Source organism: Orbicella faveolata, unplaced genomic scaffold (assembly GCF_042242905.1).
Source record: "Orbicella faveolata isolate gen_17 unplaced genomic scaffold, um_ofav_v1 contig_5, whole genome shotgun sequence".
NCBI classification, from domain to species: domain Eukaryota; kingdom Metazoa; phylum Cnidaria; class Anthozoa; order Scleractinia; family Merulinidae; genus Orbicella; species Orbicella faveolata.
In genome coordinates, this window is record NW_028301580.1 from 318,994 (window position 1) to 335,000 (window position 16,007).

The following is a 16,007-nucleotide window of genomic DNA, read 5'->3' on the forward strand; positions in this document are numbered from 1 at the left end:
GATTGTTCAGGCATGGCAAGTGCCTTCACCCATTTCGAGAAGTAATCCATAACCACCAAAATGTACCGATTTCCCTGGTCTGTTTCCGGCAGAGGGCCTTATACATCAATGGCGAGCCTCTCAAGGAGTGCCCCCACATTGTAAACTTGTAGTGGAGCTTGAAACTTTTTCTGCGGCTTTCTTCGAGATGAGCACTTTAGGCAGTTTCTGCAGCACGCCTTTACATCACGGCTGCTTCCACACCAATAGTAGCGCTGCTTGACACGCTGCAGGGTCTTCTTCACTCCCAGATGACTAGCTGTCACTGAGTCATGTAGAGACAACAACACTTTTTCTTGCAGACTCTTAGGAATGACCAATTTTAAGCTTTGCTCTTGCCGAAGACTTGCGACCTCCCACTTGCAGTACAGAATCCCTTCCTTCAGGATAAGTCTCTCAAACTGCGCCCAATAGCCCTTAAGCTCTGGAGAAAGAGAAGAAATTTGCTCCCACTTAGGTCGCCCCTGTCCAGATTCCAGCCAGCTTATTACAGGTGATAAAATGGGGTCGCATCGTTGCTCATTTTGTAGTTCCTCTCCGTTATTCCATCAATCCAGCATTCCATTTCTTGAGAGGAACCTGCTCCTAAATTACGTTCCCGACTTCCATTCCTTGTAACTGCACCACAGAACGAATCATCATCGGGCTCGCGCCTTGCCTCGATTCTGTCGCAAAATCCACACTCACCACGACCGCATGGTTTCCTCGACAATGCATCTGCATTCCCATGCTTGGCTCCCGGACGGTATACTACTTCATAGTCATAAGTACCCAGGATTTCTAACCATCGTGCCATTTGTCCTTCCAAATCTTTGAAGCTCATCAGCCACTGCAAAGCTCCATGATCAGTTCGGACAGTGAATTTTCTTCCGTACAAGTAATGGTGGAAATGGCGTATCCCATCTACCACAGCAAGTAACTCACGGCTGTGACACAATAATTTCTTTCCGCTTTTCTCAATGCTCTGCTGAAGTATGCAATCACTTTTTCAGTGCCATTTTGAACTTGTGAAAGGACTGCTCCGATTGCCACCCCACTATCGTCAGTATCCAGGATAAACGTGTCATCAAGGGTTGGGTATGCCAGGACTGGAGCTGAGGCAAGATTCTCCTTTAAAGTGCAGAAAGCCTTATTACAGGCTTCCGTCCATGAGAATTCCTTCCCACTCTCAGTCAGCTCGTGTAGTGGCTTAGCAATGTGGGCATATTCATAGATGAAACGGCGATAATAGGACGTGAGGCCGAGAAAACTCCTAACTTCTGCGACTGCGCGTGGAACTGGCCAGGCACTGACAGCTTCTGTCTTACTCGGGTCAGTACTCACTCCATCTCCACCTACGACATGGCCCAAAAAGGTAACTTTCCTCTGGAACAAAACACATTTCTTTGGGCTGAGCTTTAGGTTAGCAGATCGTAACCGTTCAAAAACGAGTCGTAAGCGCCTCACGACCTCTTCAAATGACTTAGCGTGCACAATGACATCGTCCAGGAAAATCAGCAATATTTGCCACGGTAAGCCCACGAGAACCCTCTCCATCAACCTCTCAAATATGGCCGGAGCATTGCAAAGACCAAAGGGCATCACATTGAACTGATACAGGCCAGAACCTGTGGAAAATGCTGTCTTCTCCTTGTCCTTTTCTGCCATCTCTACCTGCCAATAACCACTAGCTAAATCCAATGTACAAAACCACTGCGACCCGAACAGCGCATCAAAACAATCTTTGATCCTCGGAAGTGGATAAGAGTCTTTAACAGTGACCCCGTTCACCTTTCGGTAATCTATGCAAAAGTGTATCGTTCCATCTTTCTTCTTCACCAGGACTACGGGAGAAGACCATGGACTCGATGACGGCTCAATGATACATTTGGCCAACATCTTCTCTACTTCTTCCGCCGCTTTCTCTTTCAATTGTAGGGGAAGTCACCTCGGTGCTTGCTTGATAGGTTTGGACTCCCCTGTGATAATCTTGTGCTGGGTTATGCTTGTGCGGCCGAAAGGGTTTGTAGAGGTGGCAAACACATCTTGATATTCGTTCAGCAAGTCAGTCAACACTCCGATTTGTTCATCATTCAAGCCTTCCGTACTTCTATGCAGCAATTCCTCCAGCTCTACGGGCAGAGATCGCTGCTGATCTTGCTCTTTGTTTGCGCATTCTGTTGGTTGACCCTCTCGAGCAACTCGTACCTCAGTCTCTGCCTTCTGAGCGTTCCTGAACCACGGTTCTCCATCTACCTGATTGCTATCTACTGGTTCGAAAAGCGCTGCCAGGGTGTTTTTCTAGACACGCCTTGGATGTGACGTGGGGTTGAGAAGACGAATAGGGATTGGACCATCCATTTTGATAAGCGATATGCCAACCAAGAGTTTGCTGTGCTGAACAAAATCCAATGTAGGTTCCAGAATTGCCAGACCTCCATTACACGTGTCTAGAACCTTTGCGGCTGCTATCATTTCACTATTTGCTGGGACTAACACCGTATCCTCGACTACCACCCTCAAGCATTGATAATTGCTAGGCTCCCTCTCTTCTGCCGGTTTTGCTCCAGTTCCACTTGCACTTGTCAACTCGGGGATGAATAGTTACAGCTGGCCTTCAAGAGCTGTAATGATCTGACAATCATACTGGCGCACAAAATCCATACCCAAAATCCCTTCCAGCTCTATGTCTGCAATCCACACCTCCTGCAGAGCCCGCTTCCCTTCTACTTCCAATTCGAATGTCCCCTTGCCACGAAACGGTTTTGCACTGCCATCGGCTAAAATCATACGGGTCTCGACTTTCTCAAGCACTGGTCGCCTTGGTGCACTGATCTTCTCCAGTACTGCTGGGCTCAAAATCGTTATATTCGAACCCGTATCCACCAGAAACTTGACGTCCACTCCCTCTACCTTACTGGAGATGTACAGTCCTAGCTGATATTCATTTCCACGCAGAGTACCAGCTCTTGGATACAGGGGCCGTTGATAACGACGCGGGACCGAGCTTAGGCCCTTCGGTTCGGTCCGTCATCGTTTCCCTGGTTGTAACAGAAATTTGGGCAATTACGCGAAAAATGTCCGGGCTTACCGCAGTTCCAGCAATTTCCTCCACCGACATTTCTTGGACCCCACGAGCTAGCGTGCTCCATTCCAGGCAGGGCGTTACGGGCAGGACGATCAATTTTCTTCATGAAATCCTCCATTAGACGCCTCTGCTCTTCTCGATCTTTCTTCATTTCGGACAAATTCTTGCTGATAGATGAATCGAGGAAATGACGTTGTTTGTCTGAAACTTGTGCGCCCACCATATTCGCAGTCAGTCGGCCTGGTCTCAGACGTTGACGTTCAGATATCTGAAATGCCTCCACTTCTGTAGCTATGGAGAGGGCTTCTTGTATCGTTACCGGTCTAGTTTGAAGTATTTTCCAGCGGATATCCGTATCGGCTATTGCATCGACAAAGTAGTCCTTTTCTAGAACTTCCCGCACAGATAGGGGTGCTTCCGTATATGCTTGCCTTACGAGTCGCTGGATCGCCTGTGCAAGTTCTGGAAGTGACTCGTCCTTTCCTCTGGTGCAGCTTTTCAGTTGTGATCTAAACACTTCCATCTTTCCACCGTTACCGAACCGCAGCGACAACGCTTCCCTGAGGGCCTGAAAATTTCTTCTCAAGTTTGCGTCCAAATCAGCCAGCACGGCCTGTGCACACCCTGACAAACTCGCGGCGAGGTAAATGGCCATTGTAGACGTATTCCAGCCATTTAATTCTGCAATCAGTTCGAACTCAACTTGATAGTCGTCCCAAGACGTCTTTCCATCATACGGCGAGGACGTAATTAGTGGTTTTGCCGAGAGAGGGCGGTTTTCCACGTTCCTACGGCTAATTTCCGGTTCTCGACCACGCAAATCGTCTTCCGGTTCGCCGCCAGGTCCTGCGCGGGCCGCATTATCTAGCCGCCATATTTTTTCGTCGAGCAGGTCGATTTGCTCTTGAAATCTGTCGGCCATTCGTCGCTCCATGTCTTCACTGGTACTCAAAATTCTGTTGCCCAATTCCTGGAGAGCTGACATAAACGAAGCTGGTGATTCTTGACCGAAGGAATAGCAACCATTTTCGTTCGGAGTCGTCGAATTCTGCACGACGTCCTGTTCCACATGGAATTCTCCACGATAATTTTCTTCTGCATCCAACTGGACCTCGCAATTACTCTGATCAGTCGCTGCCATCCTAAAGAAGCTCACTGTTCAAACAACGCTAGTAAACTAAACTTTAACGGTCGCCTGGATCACGCCACCAACTAATGGCAACCACAACTAACTACGGCAACCAATAAACAATGTCCTAAAATATATTTCTAACGACCAAAACAACGGTAACTACCACATAAAGTGCTTCGTAGCAACCAGTGCGCCACTACAAGTCGAAATATCTCGTCGTGCAGCTTTACTACAACACCACACAACAGCCGTTTGCAGGAGAACTATCTACACCATAACAAAACCATCTACCTGAACTTTAGCTGACTTTGGTCGTGGTTCGAATCCCACTTCTGACACGAAATGTAACGCGTGCGGGCGACAAATACTTCCAGTCAAGGAGTCCAACAGCCAACGGTTTAATTACTCGACTCTCAACGTTTAGCTTACTTGTACATGGCAAGTCTACTAACACACACAGGCCACTCCATAACTTGAGTCCCTTATATACGCTGTATTACGAGTACATTGCGCATCCCGTACTCGCCATATAACCGTCTCTTATTCTTAGAACTCTTGCGAGTATACATTCAAATACAACCGTTAAACATCTTAGCACGCGTATCATAGCTCGTGCAATCACTATATCAGTTTCATTACAATAAATATATATGAAACACTAGTTCCATTGCAGAGTCCTTACTTAGTGGTCTTCTCGCACCCTGGAATAATCGTTCAATATTCCTTTTTTGCTGTAGAATGCTTTAAGGACGCGGACTGCTCGCATAACTATCATGCATGCACCAAAGGAGAATGCACATGTAAGGACGGACTTGTACGTGCAATGGACGACGAGAAATCTTGCGATCCTGGTAAGAACGTCAAACATTAAACGCAATGAATAGAAGCGTTATGACATCAATAGTAATGATACTAGTGTTTTGTGGTATATGAAACCCTTCACAAATAATTTAACATGGCTCAAAACAATTTCCAGCAGTTAGATTTTGATGGGTCATTATAAGCACTCTTTATCACTTGATGCTACAATGGTGTCAAAACACTGCCCACTTATTACTGAACACGTTTTTATCATTTTCGTGACACATGAGGTTAGCAAAGCAACAGTATGACCTGCTAAAACACCCTTAATTACAGCTTTAGGGGGCTTATAATTCAAAACCGGCACGCGTAATTTTTTCTTAATTATCAAATTTTAATAAGAATGATAACACGCAACTTTTAACAAAGGTTTAAAAGAAAAAAAGAATCCGTACATAGAGTTCAGAGCTACTTTATAGTTTTCAAAATTTAAGGTAGCTCTCAACCCTATGCATAGTGTTGGTGATATATCTCCAGCCAGGAGGGTCGCTGGCTTGTTGTTGACATGGGGTCGTACAGTATATGGAGGCAGACAGGCCAAAGCGAGCTGGTCCAAATATTTAAGCTCTCCAGCTCCAGAGACGTTAACAATTCATTACGCACTCACAATTTACAAAACGTCACAAAGTCCTAATAATTCACAACTTTCAAAAAACGTACGTTTTGATAATGAGGATGGAATTTGCCAGAAGAAATTTTACTATGGGATATTTTGCACAGATCTTGAACAGCGCTTGGGTTCTAGCCAAATAATTTCTCGTTCGGATCACGCACTAAGCCACTAAACTCATGATGTTCGCATTTGATTCTGTTAGGGCCTCTACACCAATGCCAAGCTGACAGTGATTGCCATTCTCGGGCAAAGTGTGATATCGGAAAGTGCTATTGTCGAGGAAACAGCACCGGAAACGGGAAATTCTGCAGAGGTAATTAGTATGTATCATTGAAATCTAAGGCAGGGTCTACTTTAGACTGGAGGAATTTTCAAAGGGAGGGTTCACTCTGAAAAAGTATCAAATGTTTTCCATCTACACTACGCTGGACGAGTTTTAAAACGCAACAATCAGCGGTCATTTGGATTTCTGTTGGAGGAAAACTCGCACAGGGAAATCACATAAAATCACTCATCGTGACACCGTCCTTTTCAAATAGCTCCTTTTTGATTTTCTTTCTTTTTTTTTTTTTAATGTCCACGCGAAAACGAAAAGCCGGCGCTTTGAAATTCCTCCGGCTGGAAGAGCGTTTTCGAAAAGCTTAGTTTCGTCACGGATTAATGTGGACCACGCCTGAGAACCCGTATTCCTTTTCCCTTCAACTATAGCATCCCCGCACTTTGAATTTTTAAACAAGCTCTCATAGTCACACTCGCTATGGCTTGACTTAGGGTCAAATGGCCAAATCCCTCTATGAGACTTGCTTGCAGGGAATCATGGTAGTTGTATTCATCAAAACAAATATCCATTTTAAGATGATGAATACAAGTACTATGGTTCCCTCCAGGCGTACCCCCACTGGATTGTTTATTAAAGAAGAATCACCTACAAGAAAGATAGAAAATCCAAAAAATACTTTTTTCATGTGTTGCCGTAGTCTGTATATCTCCTAGTTATCTTCTCATGCCTCCTTTTCTTTGTCATTACATAGACTCACTGCCATGCCCCGCGGAGCATCAGTGTGATGAGAATTTTGAATGCGTTGTTGATTCCCTGATACCAGACAAACCACATTGCGTATGTCTCGAGGGTTTTAGAGAGACTGCCGACGGAACGTGCGTTGGTGAGTTGCCTTACTGAAACAGTACTCAATAATACTTTGTTTGTTCGTAAGATAAAAAGGACGCAACTGAAAGGTCAATTTACTGAGAAACTCATAGTCAAACTCAATTTTGGGTCTAGGATCGAATTTGTAGCTCCTCTTACAAATTGCCAAAAATATTCTGAGGAGGAACTCTGAGAAATTGTTTTAGCTCCTGCAAATTACTAAAAGTGCAAAGAAACACTTACCGACAGTTTTCTGCGAGGAAAAGCATTTGGAAAATTAAATGAAGGTAAGTTTCCCCTATTTTCTAGAGGATAGAGTATCTGGGGAGAAATAAAAATTAACACATAGAGTGTGGTTTAGCGTTGTCTGTACTCTTATCGACAACGATATGCGTTATCACAGTGGTCAAAATGTTGTGCGCCGAGTGAGTGCACAACGAATTTTGACCACAGTTATACTTTTTGCGCATGCATTTGTGGCTCAAAGAAAACCAAGGATGGAAAGTGTTAGGTGAGTGATGTCCGTACAGTGGGAAACTCCAGTGATAAGATGTATATATGTTGGTGTTGATGGCACGGAAATTGGCGCTATTCGAAGGGATTTCCCTAGAAGGGTACAAGGCCTGTGACAACATTTAACGAGAGTACAGTAAAGCAACGTTCCACACTAAATTTTTTCCTTTTTTTTTTCAAATTGGTTAGATAATGACGATGTTGGGTGAAAGATGATGCTGAAGCTAAGAAAATGAAGGGTTTTGGTGGACTTTAACGCCCTAGACGTTTGGGGGACACAGCCCGGTTGGAGTCCTTGCCGGCATCATGGGGCTGTGTTTCTGACCAAGATAAGAATTTACTATCACAGAGGCTTTAGCTTTCCATCTGAGTAACAAGTAGCTACGGTTGAAATTAATGCTGGAAGCTCTTCCAGGTTGGGGTATGTTTGGGGTATGTGGGGAAGTGAGGGAGTAAGAATATTCATAGTCACTGAGATCGTTTAATACTTTAAAAACCAAGATAAGCTCCAACCTATATATATATATATAGGTTAGGGGTTCTCTCATATACAGTATATATTAATTTGAAAGTAGCCTGTATCCCTTGTGGATCCTCCATTGTCATCCGCTAAGTTGACTTCGGTCGTGTATCATGAACTTGATCCTTAGTTGGATTTCAAAACGGAGTTATAGGCTTCCCCTACCTTGTCACCTTGAAAGAAAATTTCCCGGGAGACCACGTTCCATGCCACGTAAATCACATCTTCGATTGCCGTGTTGCCAGCATGGTTGTCCTGATGGTGTAGTGGATATCACACCCGACTAGTATGCGGGGGGACGTGGGTTCAAATCCCACTCAGGGCGAATTTTCTTTCAAACATTTATTCACTTTAAAATATGATTACTTGGGGTGTACAAGGTTAGGGGTTCTCTCATATACAGTATATATTAATTTGAAAGTAGCCTGTATCCCTTGTGGATCCTCCATTGTCATCCGCTAAGTTGACTTCGGTCGTGTATCATGAACTTGATCCTTAGTTGGATTTCAAAACGGAGTTATAGGCTTCCCCTACCTTGTCACCTTGAAAGAAAATTTCCCGGGAGACCACGTTCCATGCCACGTAAATCACATCTTCGATTGCCGTGTTGCCAGCATGGTTGTCCTGATGGTGTAGTGGATATCACACCCGACTAGTATGCGGGGGGACGTGGGTTCAAATTCCACTCAGGGCGAATTTTCTTTCAAACATTTATTCACTTTTATATATATATATATAAAAATTCTATTTCCTTGTGGTGAATGGATTTCAAAAAGCGCTCAACTCTTAGAGGAGCATAGTATATTAAACATATATATATATATATATATATATATATATATAACCAAAAAATGGATTGAAATTCTCATCTACTACAAAGTGCTCAATAGCTGAACTAGAGCGGGAATAACAGTAAAAACTCGAGAGCTAGGTTATATGGTCATTTAATCGCTACTCCGAGTTTCATGCCTCATGCGAGGCAATCATCAGGCGACTGCCAGAAAAAACGGTTACATACAAAGATATTTGAAAATACAGAACAATACAATTACATACTAGGTGTGTTGCTAATTAGATGATAACATTTTTCAGCGAGAATTTCCTAGCATGTCTGCAACACGATGCAAGCTCATTTCTGCTGTTCAGAGTTGACATTTCCGGTTTACATAAGATGAAAAATTTCTCCCACAAACACAAATTACATCTCTTGGTAACATTCGAATAAGACCTAGCCTGTTTAACTATGCGCCACTTGATGTCATACTTAATGTGCTGATCTTTCAGGCTCCATATGTATTTACTTAGTTCAGTGGCGTGTTTGTACCGCTCATTTCGAAAAGAACATACGTGATTACGATATCTTAATTTGAATGTACTGTCACAGAGTCCAATGTATGTCTTTTTCGTGGTTGGTGTGGTGACTTCGGCCTGGTAAATTACGCTTTCCATGCTACAATTTCCATCCATGGGACACGTGGTAGATTTCCGGCAGTTGCAAGTTTTCGTTTGATCATTAGTACGTGTGGATTTGTTAATTTCAGCTTTGTTATGGTTAGATATGATTGTTTTGATGTTACCCATGTAGCTGTAGCTTAATTTGAGTGTGTTACGGTTAAAAATTTTATGAAGTGGGTTGGATTTGGGGAAGTGCTTATCAATAAGTGAAAGGAAGCATTTACCGACGTTTGTTTCCACGTTCTTGCTGTATGGTGGATTGAACCACAGGATGTTTCGTTGTCTGTTTATTCGTGGGCGAGGTGTCTGGTTCGGTGTGGCATTGAATGATAGGTTGTAGTTGTATCCGCTTTTGTTAAGCGCTTCTTGATAGACGCCATTCGCGTTATCGAAGCATTCTTTATCAGAGGATATTTCGGAAAGCCTCTTGTTTATGGATTCGGGGATATTTTTCAGGATGGATGGTGGGTGGTTGGATTTTCTGTGCACGTATAGAGGGACGTTGCCTTCTTTTGTGTAAGGATAGTGCTTTCCACTTTGGAGGTCAAGCGTGACGTCTAGGAAATTGACCTTGGTGGTATTTGCTTCGACTGTGATCTTTAGGTCGTGGTCACGGAAAACCTTGCACATGCCTTTTTTAATCCTCTCCACTTCCTGTGGATTCCCCTTGAGGGCTGCCAGTCCATCGTCGCGGTATAAGCCGATGTTTTGGCCATACTTCTTTGTAAGGAGGGACAAAAGGTAGCATCCAACCAATTCACATGTTTCTGCCCCGTCGAAGGACCCCATGGTGACATCGAAAAGGTTGTTTGCAGATCTCTTCTCCCATGGGCAATTTTCGCTGAATAGCAGAGATCGTTTTGCTTGCAGAATAATTTCACGCTCATGACCGGTGATTCGACGGTACTTAGTGGCAAAGTCGAACGCATTGGAAAGCAACTTCTCAGTTATAGAGGGGTAGAACTCACAAACGTCAAAACATATGAACGATAGTGAGCTTTTGTTTTCCAAACTGTTAAACCACTTGAGAACGCTGGAGGTGTTTTTCCACTGGTTTATTTTCGTGCCGTTGATGATAGAGGTGTTAATTTCATCCAGAATGTGTTTGCTTATTACACCGATTTCAGACTTCGATGGGTTTATTAGACGACACGTTGGATAGTCTTGAAAATTGGGCTTGTGATCCTTCAACCTAATAAATGTTTCTTTCTTAGCTAATTTTTCAATGCGATCATCTAACTTGAGTCGTTCGGCTATGCGGGCAGACTGCGCGTCTATTTCTCTTACAAGTTCATCCTTCGATTTTCTGTAGGTCTTAGTGACGTTCTCTTTAATCAGTTTGTCGTACGAGGAAGGGTTCATTGCATAGAAGTTTGTGGTCTTGTCTGCTGGAATGAGGAGGGTGTCTGGCCTCTTGATCTTGCTCTTGATATCGCTGTTTAATTTGCGTTGGAAACTGCATTTAGTGTCATTGAACTTGATGTTCTGGATAAGATTGATCATGTCGTCTTCAAAAGATATCAATTCGTTGATTTGCGGCGGTGATTTTCTCGATTTGAAGCCATATGACTCGTTTGCTGTTGGTTCTGTTTTGTTTAAGAAATGATAAGCTTTCCATCGCATTCGACGTATAAAATGTTCTGTCTTCTCAACAAATGTCTTCAAGTACTCGTTCTTCCTTGACAGCGGGATGTTTATATATATATATATATATATATATATATATATATATGAAACACTAGTTCCAGTGCAGAGTCCTTACTTAGTGTTCTCCTCGCACCCTGGTATAATCGTTCAATATTCCTTTTTTGCTGTAGAATGCTTCAAGGACGCGGACTGCTCGCATAACTATCATGCATGCACCAAAGGAGAATGCACATGTAAGGACGGACTTGTGCGTGCAATGGACGACGAGAAATCATGCGATCCTGGTAAGAACGTCAAACATTAAACGCAATGAATAGAAGCGTTATGACATCAATAGTAATGATACTAGTGTTTTGTGGTATATGAAACCCTTCACAAATAATTTAACATGGCTCAAAACAATTTCCAGCAGTTAGATTTTGATGGGTCATTATAAGCACTCTTTATCACTTGATGCTACAATGGTGTCAAAACACTGCCCACTTATTACTGAACACGTTTTTATCATTTTCGTGACACATGAGGTTAGCAAAGCAACAGTATGACCTGCTAAAACACCCTTAATTACAGCTTTAGGGGGCTTATAATTCAAAACCGGCACGCGTAATTTTTTCTTAATTATCAAATTTTAATAAGAATGATAACACGCAACTTTTAACAAAGGTTTAAAAGAAAAAAGAATCCGTACATAGAGTTCAGAGCTACTTTATAGTTTTCAAAATTTAAGGTGGCTCTGAACCCTATGTACAGTGTTGGTGATATATCTCCAGCCAGGTCTGTCGCTGGCCTGTTGTTGAAATGGGGTCGTACAGTATATGGAAGCAGACAGGCCAAAGCGAGCTGGTCCAAATATTTAAGCTCTCCAGCTCCAGAGACGTTAACAATTCATTACGCACTCACAATTTACAAAACGTCACAAAGTCCTAATAATTCACAACTTTCAAAAAACGTACGTTTTGATAATGAGGATGGAATTTGCCAGAAGAAATTTTGCTTTGGGATATTTTGCACAGATCTTGAACAGCGCTTGGGTTCTAGCCAAATAATTTCTCGTTCGGATCACGCACTAAGCCACTAAACTCGTGATATTCGCCTTTGATTCTGTCAGGGCCTCTACACCAATGCCAAGCTGACAGTGATTGCCATTCTCGGGCAAAGTGTGATATCGGAAAGTGCTATTGTCGAGGAAACAGCACCGGAAACGGGAAATTCTGCAGAGGTAATTATTATGTATCATTGAAATCTAAGGCAAGGTTTACTCTAGACAGGAGGAATTTTCAAAGGGAGGGTTCACTCTGAAAAAGTATTAAATGTTTTCCATCTACACTACGCCGGACGAGTTTTCAAACGCAACAATCACCGGTCATTTGGATTTTGTTGGAGGAAAACTCGCACAGGGAAATCACATAAAATCACTCATCGTGACACCGTCCTTTTCAAAAAGCTCCTTTTTGATTTTCTTTCTTTTTTTTTTTTTTTTTAATGTCCACGCGAAAACGAAAAGTCGGCGTTTTGAAATTCCTCCGGCTGGAAGAGCGTTTTCGGAAAGCTTAGTTTCGTCACGGATTAGTGTGGACCAGGCCTGAGAACCCTTATTCCTATCCCCTTCAACTATAGCATCCACGGACTTTTAGTTTTTTAGAGCGTAAATCCGAAAATATCAAGAATCGGCCGACAGAAGCGAAATAACGAATTTTTTCTTGTTTGGTGAAAAGAACCCATTTGGCTAACTATTTTCGGAAATGACATCAAAGGGTTCGATTTCCTTTTCCTTTCTTCGAAATGTGCAAAACTTGAAAATTCGGCCACAGGACCTTCAGCGGCGGCCATGAGGTTTGAGATTTGCCACATGTTCAACATGCTCGTATGGACGTACCAAACGTTGTCTTAACATGTCCTTTACACAGTTTGTGGGGCATCTCTTAAACTTTACTCGGGACTAATTTTGTTTAAAAATGTTGTTTTTTACAAAATAGTCAACCCTCGGAAGCTGAACCATTTACAGACTTAAAGTGACAAGGCTAATATTAGCAAACTTTGAACTTGTCAAATGCTCTCTGTTATATTTTAGTCAAGTAAATAAATATAACCAAGTAAAAGGAGGTTTTTTATTCTACTTGCCCGGAAAAAAATGCAGGTCGCCCGTAAAAACTGTTTCGTCGGGAGAATTTTCCGTAGGGTCACTTTGACGCATATCTCACTTTTAATTTTTTACTGCGCAATTGCTATTACTTCCGACTTTTTTATTTTATACATTCCCACTAAGTCTTTTAAGGTAAAGAATTGAAATAAATCCAAGATAAGAAGTTCAAACAAGTTTTTACAACTCAGCTTATCAATAGACAAATTCAATCTCTAATGGTTTTTCAATAGCACTGGTACTTTATCCTGAGTCACACAAACTATTTCACACGGTAGCGAATTTTGTGCAGTATGACTAAAGGGTCTGTCTACTTTCCGTCTAGAAAATAACACTGGTGGCCCGTAAAAGTAATTCCGTTGAGAGAATTTTTCAGGAAGGCTCCTTTACAGCGCATCGTATCAGAGTTCACTTAGATAAATCTCCCAGTTGCGATGATAAAACGGAATTAAAATAAAATTAAACATGGAAAGAACTTAGCTGAAAGGTTTCGGGGGTAAGTTAGTATTTTCATCTATATTCTGCCTTTGAAGGTTTACTATTAAACGGTTACTGTTTCGCTCAAAGTTGTTTACTTTACTTTACAAATATTTGTTTGTCTTTGATCATATTCCCGATCATATTAATCATATAATTGGCTAGTGTGATCTATGTTCTGGTAACACAACGTATTTATTAGGGCTTCACAGCTTTACACAGCACTTCGTTTTCGCGGCTTTCGACATGCATCGTTTTACAACTTTTGCAAAGAAACACGAAAGAACAACGCGAGTCACGTGACGCTACAAATACTATTGCGGGGTACCCACGGGGTACCATTACAAGTCAAGTCTGTTCGGTTTCTTGCTTAGTCTATCCGTGCGGGTGTAACGGGCTGTAACAACCTAATCTACCCACAATTCAGTAGAAATTACTTTTAGGCTGTACTTATGTCGTTTCCAGTTTTCCCTTATTAAATTGTCGGCGATACGGAATTACTTTAACATCCCATAGACCTGTACTGGAATGTAATCATCCGTGTAGATGTTTACTTAGATCTCTTTATTGACAGTCAGTAACGTTTAACCGACAACCAAACTTTAACTCGATAAATATTTACTACTTTGAGTGGCGTACTCAGTTTTAAACTTGATGCGTTCAACCCTGATTTGCTTTTAGTGTGTGTAACACTTCCTTTGCGTACTGCTACTTTCTACTGAAATTGATGAGCCTATTGTAGATCTAAAACCTACATAAACGATGATTCTCATTTGAAGACGGTTTAGCTTGCTAAGCAAAGTTTTGCATTCTACAAAGCTAATGCAAAAAGGTCAACCTGTATTGTGAACCGTCAAACAGTTTTGCCATTTCAGGATTGTTACGTGACAATAGACACGCACGTATACTCATCAACGACAGGAGACTAATAAAAGAAAAATTTGGAATTGAGAGGCACTAAGCATCACTACCTATCTTACTTCCTTCGTCCTTTCTCCTAGCAGATTTTTGAGGTCACACAAAGAAAGAGTGCCCTGTAACACAGCACACTATTTTCTCAGTGCCGACGCCGTATCCTTACAAAAAACAAATATAGCGGAAAGCGGCGGACTGCCGGTTAAAGGAAGGATTGAAAGAACATAAAAAATTGGCATCTAATAGAACAGGCTCCTTAATATTTTACGAGAGGCAATGACATCTCAGGCAAATCAATTGCTGATCACATTGTCACGCAACACAATTTAGGGGTGTGATTGAGGAACACGTATTTTCACTGGCCTGAAAATCGTATCTTCATCAAGGTAAACTTCATGAAAAAAGTAGCAATGCGATGAAGATCCAAAGCGACCAGCCTATTGAGAATTCCAAAGCTACGAATGAATCTGTTAATTTACGTTTTCAAGGATTTCCATTTAATTTAATAATGTGTACTCAGTTTATTCCGAAGCTCGAGTGAAATATTTAATCATAAAGTAAGAAACACAAATAACGTCTTACCAATATACACCGATTCTGGAATATACCATATCTCAAACTTTTTCGTGAATAGAAATTTTGCATATGAAAATACTACAGCAAAGCAAGTAAGTGTTTACTAGTGGTAGTGATACTGTAAAGTTTAACGCGACGTTCCTTGTTTAATTTAATTATAGTTGTTGTCTATGTTTTAAAGATATCCCTTTCACGTTTCACGAATTTTGTATTTCCATTGCTTGAGTGGCAATCTGTACTCGTTATAACAAAAGTATTAGCTATTTTGCATAAGATCCATGTCAAAAAGGATCCATTGAAGCCATAGTCAAGTTCGCTACCGTGTGAAAGAGTTTGCATGACTCTTGATAAAGTACTAGTGCTATTGAAAAAACAAACAGATTGGTGTATTGATAAGCTGAGTTGTAAAAACTTGTTTGCACCTCTTTACCTTAGACGATTTAGTGGAAATGTATAAAATGAAAAAATATTCGGAACAATAGCAATTGCGCAATAATTAACAATTGAATAATTAAGTCAGATATGCGTCAAAGTGACCTCACGGAAAATTCTCTCAACGGAACAGTTTTAACGGGCCACCTGTAAGTTTTTCCAGGCAAGTAGAATAAAGAACCCGCTTTTATTTGATTATATTCATTTACTTGACTGAAATATAACAGATAGCATTTGACAAGTTCAAAGTTTGCTAATATTAGCCTTATCACTTTAGGTCCGTAAATGGTTCAGCTTCCGAGGGTTAACTATTTTGTAAAAAAACAACATTTTTAAACAAAATTTAGCCCCGAGTAAAGTTTAAGAGATGCCCCACAAACTGTGTAAAGGACATGTTAAGTCAACGTTTGGTACGCCCATACTAGCATGTTAAACATGTGCCAAATTTCAAGCCTCATTACCGCCCCTGAAGG

General features: G+C 41.7%; 1 protein-coding gene across 1 annotated transcript in view; it reads left to right on the forward strand.

Moving 5' to 3' along the window:
- LOC149095623 (uncharacterized) overlaps positions 1-16,007 on the forward strand; it is a 30,745-nt gene that overhangs the window by 7,704 nt on the left and 7,034 nt on the right. Inside the window, exons 7-11 of the mRNA XM_089281807.1 lie at positions 4,976-5,089; positions 5,915-6,025; positions 6,744-6,875; positions 11,165-11,278; positions 12,103-12,213. Coding sequence (XP_089137933.1) covers positions 4,976-5,089; positions 5,915-6,025; positions 6,744-6,875; positions 11,165-11,278; positions 12,103-12,213 — 582 coding nt within the window. The remainder of the gene's footprint in view (positions 1-4,975; positions 5,090-5,914; positions 6,026-6,743; positions 6,876-11,164; positions 11,279-12,102; positions 12,214-16,007) is intronic.